The sequence below is a fragment of the Taudactylus pleione genome, unplaced genomic scaffold (assembly GCF_031769625.1).
Source record: "Taudactylus pleione unplaced genomic scaffold, aTauple2 ptg000513l, whole genome shotgun sequence".
Taxonomy (NCBI): domain Eukaryota; kingdom Metazoa; phylum Chordata; class Amphibia; order Anura; family Myobatrachidae; genus Taudactylus; species Taudactylus pleione.
Window position 1 is genome coordinate 1,155,928 of NW_028284915.1, and position 16,853 is coordinate 1,172,780.

At 44.7% G+C, this 16,853-nt stretch overlaps 1 protein-coding gene across 1 annotated transcript in view; it reads left to right on the top strand.

The window, feature by feature from the left end:
- LOC148501567 (putative ATP-dependent RNA helicase DDX60) overlaps positions 1-16,853 on the top strand; it is a 600,786-nt gene that overhangs the window by 513,686 nt on the left and 70,247 nt on the right. The window contains exon 32 of the mRNA XM_088450267.1: positions 10,587-10,728. Within this exon, the coding sequence (XP_088306393.1) occupies positions 10,587-10,728 (142 nt within the window). The remainder of the gene's footprint in view (positions 1-10,586; positions 10,729-16,853) is intronic.

Consider the following 16,853-nt stretch of genomic DNA (forward strand, 5'->3'; position numbering starts at 1 on the left):
TTTTTTTGTGGACCCAGGGTGGATACAAGAGGGGACACAGAATCAGAACTGTAGAAAAACTTGGGTTGTTTAATCAATGGAATGGTAGACATGAAAAAAAACAAGTCCAGGGAAAAAGTGGAGATGGGTCAGAGCCAAAAAATAAGTCCAGCAGCAAATAATAAAATCCGGAATGAAGACAACAGGAGTGGAGTGATAATGTTTAGGTATGTCCAGGGGTAAACAAACTGTAGACAGGGGTCAATGCGGTAAGATGGTAGTCTGGCTGGTGAGTGGGATTACAACAGTAGCGGGAGGAGGAGTTGCTGGTAGGTGCTGGGAATCCTGAGGGTACCTGAAACCATCATGGAGCTAGGCAGACCCGAAGTCAGCTGCGTAGAGGAGCTCAGATAGGTGTGACCAGACTCGGCTGATACACGTTGCACTGGCAAAGTAGGGAAGCTGTGAACTCCCTCAAATTCCCAACAGCAGAGCATGATTGGCCAGACAGATCAGCTTACCTATAGGGGATTGGTTCTCTAGGCCACATGGCCCAATGCAAGATAGCGGCACCCATAGAACTGCAGCTTGGGAACACTGTGCAACACTCCCATGCTGGCACAGCCCATCAACAAGGAACCACTAGATGCACCCTGCACCAGTCTCCATACTCCAGCACCGCCAACCGGATGGCCCATGCCAGAGTGCCCTAATGGGCAAAGACCGCGGATTTACCGGTAATGAACCCCTGGTTGTGACAGTTGTTTGTTAAGGACATTTTCAGACTACATGGATGTCCTGAGGATATCGTGTCAGATATAGCGGTGTACAATTTGTGGTCAAATTCTGGCATTCATTATGTCAAAGTCTTCAAATCAAACTCAATTTCTCATCTACATACCACCCACAGTCTAATGGACAAACAGAGATAATTAATCAGGATCTAGATATCTTTTTACGAATGTTTATTTATGCTTCACAGGATGACTGGTTCCAATTACTACCTTATAATCAACATTATCATGAATCTTCATCTTCTACTCCATTTTATACAGTGCCATTGTTCACACCACTTCCAGCGGAAACCATTCCTGCCTCAGGACAATTTGTCAGAAACTTTGCGGATAACTGGCGTTGTGTAAGAGAAGCTTTGCTCAAGTTTTCCAAAAGATACAAGATTCAAGCCGACAAAAAAAGTTATTCCCAGCATGAAAGTTGGAGACAAGGACACTTTATTTACTAAAGTGTGGGTTTTTAGAAGTGGAGTTGTTGTCCATAGCAACCAATCATATTCTTCTTAACATTTATCTAGCACCTTCTAGAAGATACCTATAATCTGATTGGTTGCTATGCGCAACATCTCCACTTCTAAAAATCTGAACTTTAGTAAATATTTGTTGGTTGTCTACCCGTAACCTCCGTTTAAGAGTACCCACAATGAAGTTTGCACCTTGATTCATTGGTCCATTTCCTATTGTTCAAGTCATCAACCTTGTTTCCTACAAACTACATTTACCAGGATATCTCAAAGTATTGAACTCCTTTCATGTCTCTCTGCTCAAGTCCTTGATTCTAAATCAATTTTATTCTCTACGACCATTGGGCCTGATTCAGACCCACTCGCAAGCGGCTGTCCGCTCACAAGTGGGTCGATGGTGTGCACTGCGCACGACGGCGGGAGCTCCGTCGTGCGCATGCGCCAGACGCGGCGAGCGAAGGACTTTCCTTCGCTCGTTGTGTCTGATCAAAGGGGGCGTGCTGTCGATGTTGATTGACAGCACGCCCCCTTTGGTGGGTGTGCCGGGGGCGTGCCTCCCAGACGGGGGTGTACCCAAGGGAACGCCTATCATCAGAAGCCGGCCCACTGACATCACTAGTGATGTCAGTAGGAGTGATTTTGGCTCTGATAGAGCCAAAATCACTCCGGGCCTTGCAGTTGAGAAAGTCAACCGCAGGCTCCGGCTCGCAGTGGCGATGGTCGCGATGGTCAAGACCATCGCGGCCATCAACCTGCACGCTCATATAGGCTGTGGGTGGTGACCCACAGCTATACGAGCGTCCAGGAGGACGCTCCATTTTTATGGAGGACGGCCCTCATTCAGAGCGTGCGCTCTGCTCAGAGCGTCCGGCTCTGAATGAGGGCCATAGTCTCCTGCGGTGCAGATGGAACAAGGTGAAGACTATAAAGTAAAAGAGATTGTTGATTCCCATTTTAGGAAAAATAAGTTGCACTATTTGGTGGATCTGAGGAAATATCTTGGATTAAAGCTTCTGACTTTCATGCACCAGATCTGATCAAGAAGTTTCATCTCAAATATCCTCCTAAGCCCCATCTTAAGTGTCCGGTGACCACTTGTGAAAAGGGGGGGGGCGTACTGTCACGCATCAGGGTCTTAACATTCAAAGCATCACATGGACTCCTCACTATAATTATTGCTGCACCTTTTGTGATAATCTGGTCTGCTAGGCCAATGGCTAGAGACCACTCACTATTTAAACTAACTCCTGTGTGCAACCCATTGTCTGAACAAGGTGTTCCTACCCCGGATAGTTCAAGGCTCCAGGAGTACCTTGTATCCTGTGTTGTGTCCTCCATGACTTCTTTGCTACTTCATTGATTCCAGCTAGTTATCATCATTATAAATATATTGTAATCGCTTACACCTACAAACTATCAATAGATTATAGTCACTTGGAGGAATTCCCTCAGTGATTAGTGCTGTCAGATCCACCTACATCCTATCTACACTTATCCAAAATTGGGGGGACCCCAGTTAATAGATTATAGTCACTTGGAGGAATTCCCTCAGTGATTAGTGCAGTCGGATCTACCTACAATTATCATCATTCACTGAGTATCGCTCATCTGCAGCAACACAGCATCCTCGCTGTTACAGACTTGCTGTTTCTGGGATATTACCAACTATCAGCACCGCAGCATCCACGCTAGCCTTCTGTATTCCACCTGTCACTTTGTTCCAGTTCTGTTAGCATTGTAGCTTCCACGCTACACACGGACCTGCTGCTCATCTGCAGCTGTGTTTTCACTTTGCCAGCATTACACCGTTCCCACTATTCACCATATTGGACACATCCACCGATGTGCTCTGTTACCTGCTAGGCCTGCAGTTCCCATACTGCATACAAGTCAGCTTATCATTGCACTCCAGCCTGCAAGTATACCATCTCTATTTACCTGCCAACTGTGTTCATCTGTGGTCTATGCCATCATTCCACTGGAACATTGAATGTTACTTGTTTTGCTGTTCTACTCTGTGCTCAGCAGTTATCCAGGTATACATTCTGCTAAGTGGTATTGGTTTTCCTGCACTGTGTGGTGTTGTCTTGGGCTGTTTCAGAGACGGGTGCTGGTTCCAGGGCTGTGGTTCAGTGTAAGGTATACAGTTTGTGCATTGCGGTGTTCAGTAACTGTGTTACTTTTCCTAACACTCAGATATTGAGTTCTGCACTGGTTTCAGTTCCAGGTCTTGCGTCAGAGCTGTACCAGGGTTTCAACTTTCTCAAGTTGTACTCTGGATACATAAGACTCTGATTCCTGTCCTAAGTTCTGAGTTCCTATCTGCCAGTGCTATGCTATTCTGAGTTACACCCCGTAACTCTAGTCACTGTAGTCACTCTAGTTTTTGGAGCATATCCCTGGTCTGGTTGGCCTCCTTAGGTCACTAGGCAATGGAGTGCCCAGTGGACTGGGTAATCGCATCGGTTCCAGATTAACATCCTTGCATATCAAATGATTTCCTATGTTCCTACACTAGCATTAGTATCTAGCCTCATGTTTTTACTCATGAGCAAGAGTTGGATCAAGCCATCTTGTCTCATATGCATGTCAGCTAGGCCCAGAGGTCCCAAGCCAGATCTACAAAATAACCAGACATTTGACAGTCCCTCCATGGTATACGTCCATGCGTCCCAATGTGCAAGGACTGAAATGCAATCAAGCTTTGTACGTCTTTAAATGCCACCATCACTGGCACCATTGAAACTTGCACAAGCTCTATGCTAATTGCAGATCGTCCATCTTAGTATGGCCTCCAATGTGAGTAATTCATCTCTGTAAACACTTTCAGCAACATGCCGTGTCCCTCCAATAATATGCCTATACTACGCTACATCTGCATCTGATTAGCCAGCCCCCTGTAACCGCCCCCAAAACATTTCTAATATACTTCTTGGTGTGTGCATCATCTAAATCTGTAGTGCAACTCTGTATGAACACCACCAGGAAGCATCGGCGGTGTAACTCAGATACATGCACAAATTTAAAAGAAAATAACACAAAAATAACAATAATACAATAACACATTGGACCTCACAGGAAAAAAAGCATTGCCCCTACAGGAGAACAAAAAAAAACTTTGGCCCAATGACTTCCGGTTCTGGCTGCATGGTTTGAGCAGCTCCTCTGCTCAGCTCTGGAGTAGCGCCGGCTACTTAATCTTTTAAAAACTGTTATTCAGCCTCCACACAGGAAAGGATCCCTACCACAAAAGTCTCCCTTACACATGGATAAGTTCCTGATCCAGGAACCTCAACAAAACCACTACTGCCAAGGCAGGAGAAGTACAGAGCAGATTCCAATATGGCGTCAGGCACTGAAATGATGGCAGCTTCTGTACAGGAGGACAGAGATACTCCTCAGGTGCTTCGCACCCCAGACTCTCCTATTACTTAGTTATGATGTGGATGCTATTACATTTACCATAAATCCAATATTGTCATAGGCAGTAGCTGACATCACCTCCCAATTACAACACTGGGTTACTAAAACTGAATCCAGCATAGGAGAGATTTGTCAAGACATGGCAGATTTACAATGCATGGTCAGAAAGCTTGAAAAAAAAATTCCAGATTTTGAATAAACTGGATAACATTGAGAATAGATCCTACAGAAATAATATTAGGCTTGTAGGGCTCCCTGAATCCATCAAAGGTCCTATACTGGCAAATTTGTCTGAATCACCCTGCCTTCACTCTTAGGCATTGAAGAGGAATTTAGAGATTACATTGCATAGGTAAATTGATATTAGTTGCTGTAACTACTCAAACCAAATGCAACAAATCGATGTTTTTTATAGCATTTCAGCTATTACATTGCATAGGTAAATTGATATTAGTTGCTGTAAGTTGTTTTAAACTTGTACTATGTTTTTATATTAAAGGGAATTAGAGTTGTATACAGACCTACACTATACACAGATTTGATTAGCACCTTCTGCTGGTGGTGGAGGGCTGTTTGCAAGGGGGTGGGGGTAATCAGGATGCACACATGTTTGTTGCCTTATATTTTGCAGTTCAGTGTAGGCTGTTAGGCTGTTCGGGCATCCAGCTTCTGAAGTGTTCAGTTCTAAAGTGTTTTGAGCATTTAAAATCAATATTAGCATTAGACCAGCGTTAAACCGAAGGAAAACAGATGACAAACACACTGCAAGCCAACACTAACACTGATGGACTTCACTCAAGCTACACAGTGAGTCACCAAAAATCACCAAAACAAACTTCTGCTGTCTGCATAACCTGCACACGCTACACTGATCTCCCTGGTTTGGACACTGCAAAACCTTTCTCCTCAGCTGCAGCTTCTTGCATTGAAATTTCAGATTTTGAATAAGCTCTGAATGCACATCCCAAATAATGTAATTTTGCTTTATATACACATGAATACCCTGTCTAAATCTACTTCTTACCAGTGTATTATTTCCAACTCACTATTTTACTTTTATTCCTCCAACACTATTTACCTAGTCTCTTCCACTACCTCACCACCATATCATACTTCCTAATTGTCTGCCTCCCCTCTAATTAGCTGCATCCTCTGTTGTGCTTTCCTGCCCACCTCCTACTTGCTCTCTTGTCATCCTTCACTCTCCCTCCACCCTGAGTCAGCCACCATGCCTCCTCGCCCCTGTCCCATACCAACCATATCCACTGGCTTACACCTTCCCCTTAGATCTAGCCCACATGCCCTCACCCACAACCCAGACAATCTCATCCATATATCCCCCGTCCCCTCCCTCCCATTCTCCTGTGCTCTCTGGAACACCAGATCTGTCTGCAATAAACTGCCTGCTATTCACGACCTTTTTATTTCACACTCTCTAAATCTTCTTGCCATCACCGAAACCTGGCTCTCATCCTATAACACTGCCTCCCCCACTGCGCTCACCTATGGGGGCCTCGCCTTCACCCACTCTGTCAGTCCTGACAACCACCAAGGCGGCAGATTGGGCATTCTCTTATCCCCCAACTGCACCTTTCGCATTATCCCACCTGAGCCCTCCCTTTCTTTCTCCACCTTTGAGGTACACTCTATCCATCTCTTCTACCCCATTCATCTCCATGTTGCAGTCATCTACCATCCCCCTGGCTCCCCCACCCAATTCCTTGACAACTTTGCTGCCTGGTTTCCCCACTTCCTCTCTGCTGACCTTCCCTCTATAATCCTTGGTGACTTTAACATCCCTATTGACATCACTAATCCTGCATCCACCAATCTTCTTGCCCTCTCCTCCTCCTTTGGACTTTCTCAATTGACCTCCACCGCTACCCACTGTCTCGGCCACTCCCTTGACCTTGTCTTCACCCATCTGTGTGCTCTCTCTGACTTCTCCAACCCTCCCCTCCCCCTCTCTGACCACCGTCTGCTTTCCTTTACTCTCTCAACTCCTCCACTCCTCCTCTCACCCAAAGCCACCATCACCAGATGCAATCTTGAGACTCTTGACCCTGCTGTCTTGTCCTCATCACTTGATACTCTCCTCTCTCCTCTATCAACCATGGCCTGCCCTAACCAGGCAGCCTCTACAACATCACCCTCACTTCTGCACTTGACTCTGTTGCCCCACCTCCTCTGTCCCCCTCCATCAGTCCAAACCCCAACCCTGGCACTCCAAACTGACCTGGTTTCTCCAAAAGTGCTTGCGCACAGCCGAGCGCCTCTGAAGGAAATCTCGCTCTCTGGCGGACTTCCTTCACTTCAAGTGTGTCCTCTCTTCTTACAGCTCAGCCCTTTCCCTCGCCAAGCAATCCTTCCAGTTGCTCATCACCTCTCAGTCCTTCAATCCCCACTGCCTTTTTGGTACTTTCAACACTCTCCTTCGTCCCCCTCCCCCCACCCCTCCCATCCTCTGTCACTGCATTTGACTTTGCCTCCTTCTTCTCTTCCAAAATTGAGGCAATTCATCACAGTATTTCCTTCAATCTCTTTGTTGCAACCCTACCTCCCCCACCATCCATACCTCCTGGCCACCCCACCTTGTGATCCTTCAGCCCCACCACGGGTGATGAGGTCCACTCCCTCATCTTTTCCTCTCCCCCTTCCACCTGCCCCCTTAACCTCCTCCCTTCTCGCTTCTACTCTCCCTCTCCTCCACCGCCTGCTCCCACCTTGCTCACCTTTTCAACTTATCTCTCTCCACCAGCATCTTTCCCTCCTCATTCAAACATGCTCTTGTCACACCTATCCTTACAAAACCCAACCTCGACCCATCCTCATCCGCCAATTACAACCCCATTTCTCTTCTCCCTTTTGCCACCAAACTACTTGAGTGGCTTGTCTACAGCCGCATCACCAGCTATCTCTCTGACAACTCCATCCTTGATCCTCTTCAATCTGGCTTTCGCCCACTTCACTCCACTGAAACTGCCCTGGCCAAAGTCACCAATGACCTGCTTGCAGCCAAATCCAGGGGTCACTTCTCTCTGCTCATCCTCCTGGACCTCTCTGCAGCCTTCGACACCGTGGATCATACTCTCCTCCTCCACACCCTTCAGACCTTTGGCATCTCTAACACCATCCATGCCTGATTCACCTCTTACCTCACCAACCACTCCTTCTGTGTCTGCCTCTGGCTCCACCTCCCTTCCACCCTTCCCATTGGTGTCCCACAGAGTTCTGTCCTGGGCCCGCTGCTCTTCTCCCTGTACACCTCTACACTAGGAGAACTCATCAGCTCCTTCGGCCTCCAATACCACCTCTATGCCGATGACATGCAACTGTAACTCTCCTCTCCTGAGCTCTCCTCTTCTGTCCTCTATCAGGTATCCAGCTACCTCTCTGCCATCTCTTCCTGGATGTCCGAGCACTCTCTGAAGCTCATCATGGACAAAACCGAACTCATCATCTTTCCCCCTAATAGAGTCTCAACTCGAACCAATCTCGCTATCACTGTTGACAACACCATCATCTCCCCTGTCCCCCAACTTTGCTGTTTGGGTTTCACCCTTGACTCCACACTCTCCTTCTTCCCCCACATTCAATCTCTGGCACAATCCTGTCATTTCCAGCTACGCAACATCGCTCGCATTAAGCCTTTCCTCTCCCAGAATGCTACCAAACTGATTATTCATGCATTAATCATTTCTCGGCTTGACTGCTGCAACCTTCTCCTTACTGGCCTCCCACATAGCCATCTTGCTCCCCTCCAGTCTGTTCTCAATGCTGCAGCTAGACTTATCTTCCTCTCCCACCATTCCACTTCTGCTACTCCCCTCTGCCAAAACCTTCACTGGCTCCCATTCCCCTACAGAATCCTTTTCAAACTCCTCACCTTCACATACAAGGCCCTCTCTAACTCTACTGCTCCCTACATCTCCAACCTCATCTCCTTACACACTCCCTCCCGCTCACTCCGGTCTGCCAATGACTGTTACCTCTCCTCCACCCTGGTTACTTCATCTCATGCTCGTGTCCAAAATTTTGCCCGTGCAGCCCCCTCCACTGGAATGAGCTTCCTCACTCGATCAGGCTCTCCCCAACCTTGCAGAGCTTCAAACGTGCACTGAAAACCCACCTGTTCACCAAAGCATACCCTTCCACCACATAACCATGTTACCAGGTCTCTGCCCCTCCTGCCTCAGCCATCTCTACCTTGCTTACTTCCTGCACTCAGGTCCCCCTCTACACACTCATGCCTCATGTCATCTGTCTGTCTCCCCAATCCCATAGATTGTAAGCTCCTAGGAGCAAGGTCCTCCTCCCCACTGTCTCACAGCCTTCTTCTCTAGCACTTCTATAACAGCCTTCACCTTCAGAGCTGTATTGTGTATGGAGAATTGTGTTGCTAATTGTTACTTGGGTTCTGTTTATATTTTGGTTACTGTATTGTAATGTAATGTTCTGTGTACCCTTTACTGTATGTACGGCACTGCAGACCACAAATAAAATGTAATAATAATAATAATAGAGATGTAGTAATCAAGAGGGTTCACAGAGTAGGACCTTCTCCATGATCCCCCAATGCTCGCCCATGGGTCCTACTCTTCTAATGCTTAAATTATTTGCACAAGATGGCCTTCTGTATGGCTTTAAGAAAGCAGCGCTCCATTACATAGGAAGATAAACATCTTTTTAAATTTCAAGACTTTTCCGTGGAGCTCACATGGGCACGCAAAGCTTTTTCCCCTATCTGCTCGCAGCTAGTCAAGGATAATAGAAAGTTTGCCTTAATTTACATGGCTAGGCTATGCCCACAATGGCTGTGTTGCCAGCGTCTTTATTGGATATATTTATGTCAGAGTGCCATCCACTTTGTTCTGGACATATTTTTCTGGGAAAGGCACCTGACCACGTTATTTATATACCTGAGTGCTGGATTCTCCTTGTCTGTATATATATATATATATATATAAGATGCAAGTAATGTGTATATATATATATATATATATATATATATATCTATATACAAACACATTCAGACATTATTTGACTGTGTTCCGTTTTGGACATCCTATCATAGCCTGAGTATATCTTACCTGTCCTCCTGATGTTCATTACCTTCTGTATAGAGACAATATGGGAAGGATCAGAATGCAGACCATTCATTCTGTTTCTCTGCTTGACTGATGAATGCCAAGACTTATTATACTGTAACTGCTGTTATAGCTGTTATAGAGACTGGATGGAGAAGCATGGTACATGGAGAACAGGTACAGGAAGACCTCTAACACAAATAAGACTGCAAGTATTTCTGTCCTAGGTTTACCTGTTTCTTTTTAAGTTGATGGAGATAAAAGCTGGACTTTGTTTCCTGGAGACCACATATTCTTTGGTGTTTCCATAACGAGTGCCGGGTGAGCCCACATTGCATACCCTGCACTTATATACTAATTATTACCTCTCTAAAGTACTGTGTCAGGCGGCACTGCAGAGCAGAAGAAATAAGTTGTGAAATGGTGCAGCAATTTTCCCAGAGATTTATGCATGCACAATAGTGAAGTCTCTGGGAACATGGCGTGGGTGCCATATTCCTGGAGACCTGTGCACATGCAGTAGACTACACTGCCAGAGAGGAGGTGGCCTACTTGAAGCCTTCACATGGAAGCTCTTATCTCTTAAACTTCCCCTGGACTCACCGATGCCTTCAAGTCGCACACTATTCCATTTACCCAATTGTATACTTTTAATATACTTTTAATATGGGGCTCACTGTAATAATTTCAACACATAGGAATGCATAGCATTTATCATATGTACTGTATATAGTGCTTCAATATAGTCTGAAAATGATGTAACAATTTTTTAATTTTTTTTTTTTAAAGTATTTTTTAAGATGTTACACTAGGTTTAATAGAATATCATCTTCTTTTAGGGATACTTGGATAAAGACTGCAATCCTACTGCATTTACTGGATTTGTTACCCATTTGCATTACCATGAACCATCAAATTTTGTTTTTGTCAGCTTTCTTGAAAAAGGTTTATTTCACCAGCTGTGTAAACCAAGCTCTCAAGGTACATTGTACATTACAACCTTTATTAATAAAATAATTGCAGGATGGGACAGCTCAACAGATGTGTAGTACTGTATTTGTAGTGTATTGCATATAATGCTTCTTGAAGGCATAAATCTATAGCCATGAAGAGTAGAGAATTCAACATCAATTATACTAATAATTAAAATGAATGACTATGCAAGTTCAGCAAATTTGATGTATTACAGAAATTGTAATTACTATTATATTTGATTAAGCATACAGCACCATGCATATAGTAAATATTATATATATATATATAATAGCACAGTGTAACTAAAATACAGTAGAAAACCAAGGCATAAATACTGTACATAGCATAATTACAAGGTATTGGTGTAAAACCACAGACAGGGAGAGAGGATTACATTGGCAAAGGTAGGGCAATACATCATAGCATTTAGGAGCAGGCACTGGTGAGTCGCTGTGGGTAGGAAAGAAAAACAGCTCTCCGTTAATCTGCATTGTAATGTAAGGTTAATGTAGCCCTGTTCTTATTGGTAGATCCTACAATGCTAATAGATTGCATTGTTGTGCATTAAAGGTCAGTCCACATGACAAATAAACTGAACCAGGGAATGTTTTGTTAACTAGTAGAAGTTGGTGCAGGATGACAGAGGGTAAACAGTATACAACATCAGGTACAGGATGTACAGATTTCCAATTGCAGCCTGGAGTATACCGGGTATGCTGGTGCTTGCAGGTGGTTACCTGCAGGCACCAGATCAAACACCTGGTGCAATGGTGTGCAGTAGCATGCGATATTGTATTGTTCCACCAGATCCAGGTTCACTTGAGTCTGGTGGAGTAACACAATACTGCATGCTACCACAAACCAACACACCAGGTGTGTGGTTCAGTGCCTGCAGGTAACCACCTTAACCTCTGGAGTGGACTAGCAAGCAATGCGGCTATGAATGACTATAGCTGCACACCATGGACCTGTACATGTAACTACTGCAATCACAGGCAAATCATCTCTGCAGGAGCCGGCCAATCTGAGATATGGAGTACATAATTCCATTGAATATTAAGGACTCATAATTGGGCAGTATCGTGCAGAATTAAGAAATATATTTATTGATCAATTGACCAGAGGAGCATTGCAAGATAATACCAGACATTCTGGTAAAGACTCCATTAGTTCTGACTAGATATGTAATAGTGAGGTCCATCTGTGTACCCAATACCCTATTTTATATTATTGTATTAGTTTGGGAAGTATTTAAAGATCAAATTTTTGTTTTATAATATTATTGGATTGTATTTTTATTTAATTTCTTATGTAATCAATTGCAGCTGCTTTTTATTGTGTAATTATATAATGGAATTATCCATACCTATATATGTACAATTCTATATATGCGTGTTTAATAGTTTCTTTCAGCCAAGACAAATATATTAATATAATATATGTGAAAATTTCATTAGCGTAACACTTAAAAATGTTGTTCATGATTAGATGTAAGTTCCTATATGGTAATTTATTTTGTTTAAGTATGCGATCACAAGCATACTAAATTATTTGCAGCTGTTTTAAATGCAAATTGAGCATAGCTGTTCAATACAGGATATATCAGCACCTGAATTGTATTAATAGAGATTGCCACAATGTAGTCTTGTTGGTCTATAGTAACAGCCCCAGCACTTAAGTTTTAAATGATCCTCAAACTCAGCAATTCGTGCGCCAGCCCAAGGTCTTAGAGTTTGAATTTGTCGCTTATGTTGGGCATACACGGCACGATAAAATGCCTGTCAGACCAACAAACTGTCGGCCGCGGCAGGGCATACACTGCCCGATGCGGCCGAAAGTTTACCCCATAAATATTGCACCGGACGGGCATGCTGGACAATCCGGCATGCCCAACCGAGCAATATTTTACCCTCGGTCGCCCGCTCACATGCCACAGTTATCGGGGCGATCCGCGGATATCGGGTGGATCGCCCCGATAATTGTAGCGTGTATGCTCAGCTTAAGTAACAGCTTGACATCAGCTATTTGGGTCTCTTGCCCTACACGCAGTAGCTCATCTACAAAGACAAGTATGATGAATTAGCTTTTCTCTCTTCACTTGTAATATAGAAAATGATCAGTTGTTTATATTTAACTGTACACTCTCTAACTTGATGTACCGTACCAGCCGGGACCACTGCTTACAATATACAGCAATATCTTCAAAAGACATACCTTTCCCTCTGGGAATGTATCTGCATTGTAATTCTCCGGTGGCTCTTTTTAAATTTCTTTCATTATATCACTGTTCAAGCAGGCTGAATCAAAATCTAGCTGGTAAAGTAGCAAATCATAACCAGAAAATGTAGTAATGACCATGCATAGCATACTATACCTTGCAACAGGCGAGAATATCTCCCCATAGTCATTGCCGGATCTTTGAGTGTAACCCTTGGCAACAAGTCAGATTTGTAGCAAGCAAGACTTCCATCTGTGCCGGGGTTGAGTTTTTTTGCAGAAGATCGACATATTTTTTTATCTATGGTTGATATCCACTCTTGCCAGTCGCTGCTTGACTTTGCTTCTTGGAGGGTTTGAGGTTCATAGCATACAAAGTTTTCATATTCTTCGCTGTACCTTTTATGAGGTTTTCCTTTGTTTCTCTCCATAGTACTCCTGCTCTGTGGCTGAACACTTATATTTGTGGTTTCAGTTTCTTAAAGGCTTACAGCTGTGGGCATATCTAGCATTACAAGTTTTTTGTAGTTTTACAATATCCTGCTTTTCTTTAGTTGAATTGGTCATGTGACTTCAAGAGCCTTTTGTTGTTAATGTCCCATAATCTGTATACTTTGCTTTGTTGACAGTATGCCAGCATGATACACAAGATGGCATTAGATTTTAATTTGCTCCTCCTTTCTTTAGGGATATGGGCATTAGCTATGCATGTACATGACTGATACTTGGCCTTATCCCAGACCACACCTCTAATGGTCCTCTAGATTGGTCTGTAATAAACTGGTTCCCACCCATGACTTTTTAATCTCCAACAACTTGAATCTCCTAGCCATTACTGAAACCTGTATTTCACCTTCTGACACCACTTCTGCTGCAGCTCTCTCCTCTGGGGGCCTCACCTTCTCTCACACCCCTCGGCCTGGAGGTCGCCATGGTGGTGGTGTGGGGGTCCTTCTTTCCCCTGGTTACACCTACCAACTTATACCACCTGAACCATCCCTTACATTCTCTACATTTGAGGTTCATGCTATACGCCTCTTCCAACCATTACACCTGCAAGTAGCTATCATTTACCATCCCCCTGACCCTACCTTCAAATTCCTTGACAACTTTGCTTCCTGGCTCCTTCACTTTCTCTCCTCAGACCTTCCCTCCATTATCCTAGGTAACTTCAATATTCCAATTGATATCCCCACTGAATCCTCTGCTTCCAAACTCCTCACCCTCACATCCTCTTTTGGTCTCTCCCAATGGACCTCCTCACCCTCATATGTGAGTGGGCATTCGCTTGATCTGGTCTTCACTCACCATTGTAATATTTGTGATTCTTCCAATTCCCCATTCCCCCTCTCTGACCATCACCTTCTCTCTTTTAACTTATCCCTCTCTCCTTCCCCTTCTCTACCTCCTAAGGTCACTATCACTAGGCGTAACATTGAGTCTATCGACACAGTGTCTTTTTCTTTCCTACTTGACTCACTTCTCTCCCCTTTGCTCTCTCTCTCCAGCCCTGAACAAACTGCTTCCCTATACAATGCCTCCCTTACTTCTGCTCTTGACTCTGTTGCTCCGGTAATCACTACTCACCATCGCAGATCTACACTTCAACCCTGGCATTCCAAATGCATCACATATCTGCAAAAGTCTTCACGAACCGCCGAACAACAGTGGAGAATGTCACATTTTAAGGCAGATTTTCTCCATTTCAAATTTATGCTCTCATCCTACAGTGCTGCCCTCTCCCTCTCTGGACAGTCATATTTCAAGCACCTCATCTCCTCCCAGTCCTCAAATCCCCAGTGTCTCTTCACCTCCCTGAACTCTCTCTTCTGCCCACCCCCTCCTCACCTTCCCTCCTTGCTCTCTGCCCTTGACTTTGCTACCTACTTTACATCTAAAATTGACTCCTTACTTCAGGATATCATATTCCACCAGTCCCCCAGCACTACACCTCCTCCTTTCCTGGATCATCCCTTCCCTTCCATTTTACCTACACTGACATCTTTCTCCCCTCTATCTGGAGAGGAAGTCATAGCCCCTTGATCACTTCACGTCTCCTCTGCTACCTCTATCCTTGTGCCTGTTCCCTTCTTGCCCACCTCCTCAATCTCTCCCTCTCATAAGGCACTGTCCCTTCTGCATTCAAACATGCCCTTGTCTCCCCCATTCTTAAAAAACCTACCCTTGATTCTAACACTCTCGCCAACTACTGACCCATCTCTCTCCTCCCTTTTGCATCCAAACTCCTTGAGCATATTTTTTACAACCGCCTTACCACCTTTCTTTCCTCCCACTCCCTCCTTGACCTTTTCAGTCTGGCTATCGTTCTCTCCACTCCACTGAAACTGCCCTCACAAAAGTCAGCAACGACCTCCTTGCTGCCAAATCCAAAGGCCACTACTCTCTGCTCATTCTCCTTGACCTTTCTGCTGCTTTTGACACTGTGATAAAAGAAAACAATTAAACACTAGTGCTAAAGTGTACACATGTCAAACTCCAAAATAAGTACAGATATATAATCACCTATGTCCTGCTGCTCTGATCAAGGGCCCTCATTCAGAGCCATACTCTCTGAGCAGAGCGCACGCTCTGAATGAGGGCCGGGCTCCATTTTCATAGAGCGTCCTCCTGGACGCTCGTATAGCTGTGGGTCACCACCCACAGGCTATACGAGCGTGCTCTTTGATGGCCGCGATGGTCGAGACCATCGCGACCATCGAAATTGCGAGCCGGAGCCTGCGGTTGAGGTTTTCAACCGCAAGCTCCGGAGTGATTTTGGCTCTATCAGAGCCAAAATCACTCCCACTGACATCACTAGTGATGTCAGTGGGCCGGCTTCTGACGGGAGGCGTTCCCGTGGGAACGCCCCCATCAGGGAGGCATGCCCCCGGCACGCCCACCAAAGGGGGCGTGCTGTCAATCAACATTGACAGCACGCCCCCTTTGATCGGACACAATGAGCGAAGGACTTTCCTTCGCTCGTCGCGTCTGGCGCATGCGTACGACAGAGCTCCCTCCGTCGTGCGCATGCTCAGTGCATAACATCGACCCACTTGCGAGCGGACAGCCGCTCGCGAGTGGGTCTGAATCAGGCCCAAAGACCTGGGAATGCTGAACCCGAGACAAGAATTTTAAAATGAAACAAAAAAATATATATATATATAGGAGGAGAGCGCTGGACAATGGTAATTTATTAATCACTAAAAAAAAAATCAGAAATACTAATGAATCGAAAAATACATGTAAGCAAAAAAATATAAATAAAAACATCAATCCAGGATAAATCAGACCAGTAAATATTGTGGTAATTAAATACACTGATATCAATTGGTTATACCCGGAGCAGCCAGTCCTTTAGTAAGCAGTAAATCGTTAATGTTAGTAATAGCGATAGTACAGTCAGCCCAGGGACGTCTTAGAAATTCTCACACAGCCTGTATTAACATGTGTGTCAACACGAATTAAAGCACCATACACACTCTCCATAGTTGAGCCAATTAGGTAGTATATTTAAGCACTGGACAGTAGATAGCAGCACAATCAGCCCAAAAAGCACCTCTGAGTCCTGAAATCCTCACACAGCCTGTGTTGATGTGTGACTGTGTGTCAACACAAATAAAGCACCATACACATTCTATGCAATTAACCCAGTCGAATGGTGGAATGAAATAGTAAGCAAAATAAATGGATATATAAACATGGATAATAGCAGCAGTGTTATTGTATACAGGCTACTCATCACCTATTTGTTGTCATGCTGTCTGCCGGTGTCCCGGCTAAGTACAGCGGTGCTTCGTCCGTCTTATTGCTTCTAGTGCTGGGTGCTATGATAGGCCTCCGTCTTGGGCTAGAGTGGGAGATAGAGCCCAGAGAAGATGTAGAGTCCCGGTGGCTGTAGGAACAAAGTTGCGCTT